This window comes from Rhagoletis zephyria, unplaced genomic scaffold, assembly GCF_001687245.7.
Source record: "Rhagoletis zephyria isolate East Lansing unplaced genomic scaffold, Rhagoletis_zephyria_1.1 Rzeph_scaffold_38974, whole genome shotgun sequence".
Taxonomy (NCBI): domain Eukaryota; kingdom Metazoa; phylum Arthropoda; class Insecta; order Diptera; family Tephritidae; genus Rhagoletis; species Rhagoletis zephyria.
The window spans coordinates 1-2,963 of record NW_016196029.1 but is presented as its reverse complement, the minus strand read 5'-3'; the positions used below and the strand labels follow the sequence as shown (position 1 = coordinate 2,963).

The window sequence follows — 2,963 nt, the reverse complement described above, 5'->3', positions numbered from 1 at the left end:
ACAACTGACGCAGGTGAGATCTCCTCTTCAACGGAAGAAATTTTATCTAAAACCAAGGGCGGAGCAACTGATCAGAATTCATCTTCAAGTGGCAATGAGGAATCAACGCTCAATTCATATGCAAGCACTTCTTCCACGGAATCGATAACAAGTCCTACGGCTAGCACAACTGAGGCAGGTGAGATTTTTTCAACGGAAGAAATTTTATCTACAACCAAGAGCGAAGCTACTGATCAGATTTCATCTTCAACTGGCAATAAGGAATCGACGCTCAATCCATATGCAAGCACTTCTTCCACGGAATCGATAACAAGTCCTACGGCTAGCACAACTGAGGCAGGTGGTTTCTCCTCTTCCACAGAAGAAATTTTATCTACAACCAAGAGCAAAGCTACTGATCAGATTTCATCTTCAACTGGCAATAAGGAATCGACGCTCAATCCATATGCAAGCACTTCTTCCATGGAATCGGTAACAAGTCCTACGGCTAGCACGTCTCAAGCAGGTGAGATTTCCTCTTCAACGGAAGAAATTTTATCTACAACCAAGAGCGGAGCTACTGACCAGATTTACTCTTCAACTGGCAAAGAGGAATCAACGCTGAATCCATATGCAAGCACTTCTTCCATGGAATCGGTAACAAGTCCTACGGCTAGCACGTCTCAAGCAGGTGAGATTTCCTCTTCAACGGAAGAAATTTTATCTACAACCAAGAGCGGAGCTACTGACCAGATTTACTCTTCAACTGGCAAAGAGGAATCAACGCTGAATCCATATGCAAGCACTTCTTCCATGGAATCGATAACAAGTCCTACGGCTAGCACAACTGAGGCAGGTGATTTCTCCTCTTCCACAGAAGAAATTTTATCTACAACCAAGAGCGAAGCTACTGATCAGATTTCATCTTCAACTGGCAATGAGGAATCGACGCTCAATCCATATGCAAGCACTTCTTCCACGGAATCGGTAACAAGTCCTACGGCTAGCACGTCTGAAGCAGGTGAGATTTCCTCTTCAACGGAAGAAATTTTATCTACAACCAAGAGCGAAGCTACTGACCAGATTTCATCTTCAACTGACAATGTTGAATCAACGCTAAATTCATATGCAAGCACTTTTTCTAAGGAACCGATAACAAGTCCTACGGCTAGCACATCTGAAGCAGTTGAGATTTCTTCAACGGAAGAAATTTTATCTACAACCAAGAGCGAAGCTACTGATCAGATTTCATCTTCAACTGGCTCTGAGGAATCAACGCTCAATCCGTATGCAAGCACTTCTTCCACGGAATCGATAACAGGTCCTACGGCTAGCACAACTGAAGCAGGTGAGATCTCCTATTCAACGGAAGAAATTTTATCTACAACCAAGAGCGAAGCTTCTGATCAGATTTCATCTTCAACTGGCTCTGAGGAATCAACGCTCAATCCGTATGCAAGCACTTCTTCCACGGAATCGATAACAAGTCCTACGGCTAGCACAATTGACGCAGGTGAGATTTCCTCTTCAACGGAAGAAATTTTGACTACAACCAAGAGCGGAGCAACTGATCAGAATTCATCTTCAACTGGCAATGAGGAATCAACGCTCAATTCATATGCAAGCACTTCTTCCACGGAATCGATAACAAGTCCTACGGCTAGCACAATTGACGCAGGTGAGATTTCCTCTTCAACGGAAGAAATTTTGACTACAACCAAGAGCGGAGCAACTGATCAGAATTCATCTTCAACTGGCAATGAGGAATCAACGCTCAATTCATATGCAAGCACTTCTTCCACGGAATCGATAACAAGTCCTACGGCTAGCACAATTGACGCAGGTGAGATTTCCTCTTCAACGGAAGAAATTTTGACTACAACCAAGAGCGAAGCTACTGACCAGATTTCATCTTCAACTGGAAATGAGGAATCAGCGCTCAATTCATATGCAAGCACTTCTTCCACGGAATCGATAACAAGTCCTACGGCTAGCACATCTGAAGCAGGTGAGATCTCCTATTCAACGGAAGAAATTTTATCTACAACCAAGAGCGAAGCTACTGATCAGATTTCATCTTCTACTGGCACTGAGGAATCAACGCTTAATCCGTATGCAAGCACTTCTTCCACGGAATCGATAACAGGTCCTACGGCTAGCACAACTGACGCAGGTGAGATCTCCTCTTCAACGGAAGAAATTTTATCTACAACCAAGAGCGAAGCTACTGATCAGATTTCATCTTCAACTGGCAATGTGGAATCAACGCTCAATTCATATGCAAGCACTTCTTCCATGGAATCGATGACAAGTCCTACGGCTAGCACAACTGACGCAGGTGAGATCTCCTCTTCAACGGAAGAAATTTTATCTAGAACTAAGAGCGAACCTACTGATCAGATTTTGTCTTCAACTGGCAATGAGGAATCAACGCTCAATCCATATGCAAGCACTTCTTCCACGAAATCGATAACAAGTCCTACGGCTAGCACAACTGAAGCAGGCGAGATCTCCTCTTCAACGGAAGAAATTTTATCTAGAACTAAGAGCGAACCTACTGATCAGATTTTGTCTTCAACTGGCAATGAGGAATCAACGCTCAATCCATATGCAAGCACTTCTTCCACGAAATCGATAACAAGTCCTACGGCTAGCACAACTGAAGCAGGCGAGATCTCCTCTTCAACGGAAGAAATTTTATCTAGAACTAAGAGCGAACCTACTGATCAGATTTTGTCTTCAACTGGCAATGAGGAATCAACGCTCAATCCATATGCAAGCACTTCTTCCACGAAATCGATAACAAGTCCTACGGCTAGCACATCTGAAGCAGGTGAGATCTTCTCTTCTACGGAAGAAGTTTTATCTACAACCAAGAGTGAAGCTACCAATCAGATTTCATCTTCAACTGGCAATGCGGGATCAACGCTCAACACATATGCAAGCACTTCTTCCACGGAATCGATAACAAGTCCTACAGCTAG

The 2,963-nt window shown here is 43.6% G+C and overlaps 1 protein-coding gene across 1 annotated transcript; it reads left to right on the top strand.

The window, feature by feature from the left end:
* Positions 1-75: 75 nt before the first annotated feature.
* Positions 76-2,812, top strand: LOC108354762 (probable GPI-anchored adhesin-like protein PGA55; the record flags this gene model as incomplete). The annotated part of the gene is made up of 1 exon (XM_017605934.1): positions 76-2,812. A coding segment is annotated over one exon (2,737 nt), but the record flags the coding sequence as incomplete, so codon positions are not given.
* Positions 2,813-2,963: the final 151 nt, after the last annotated feature.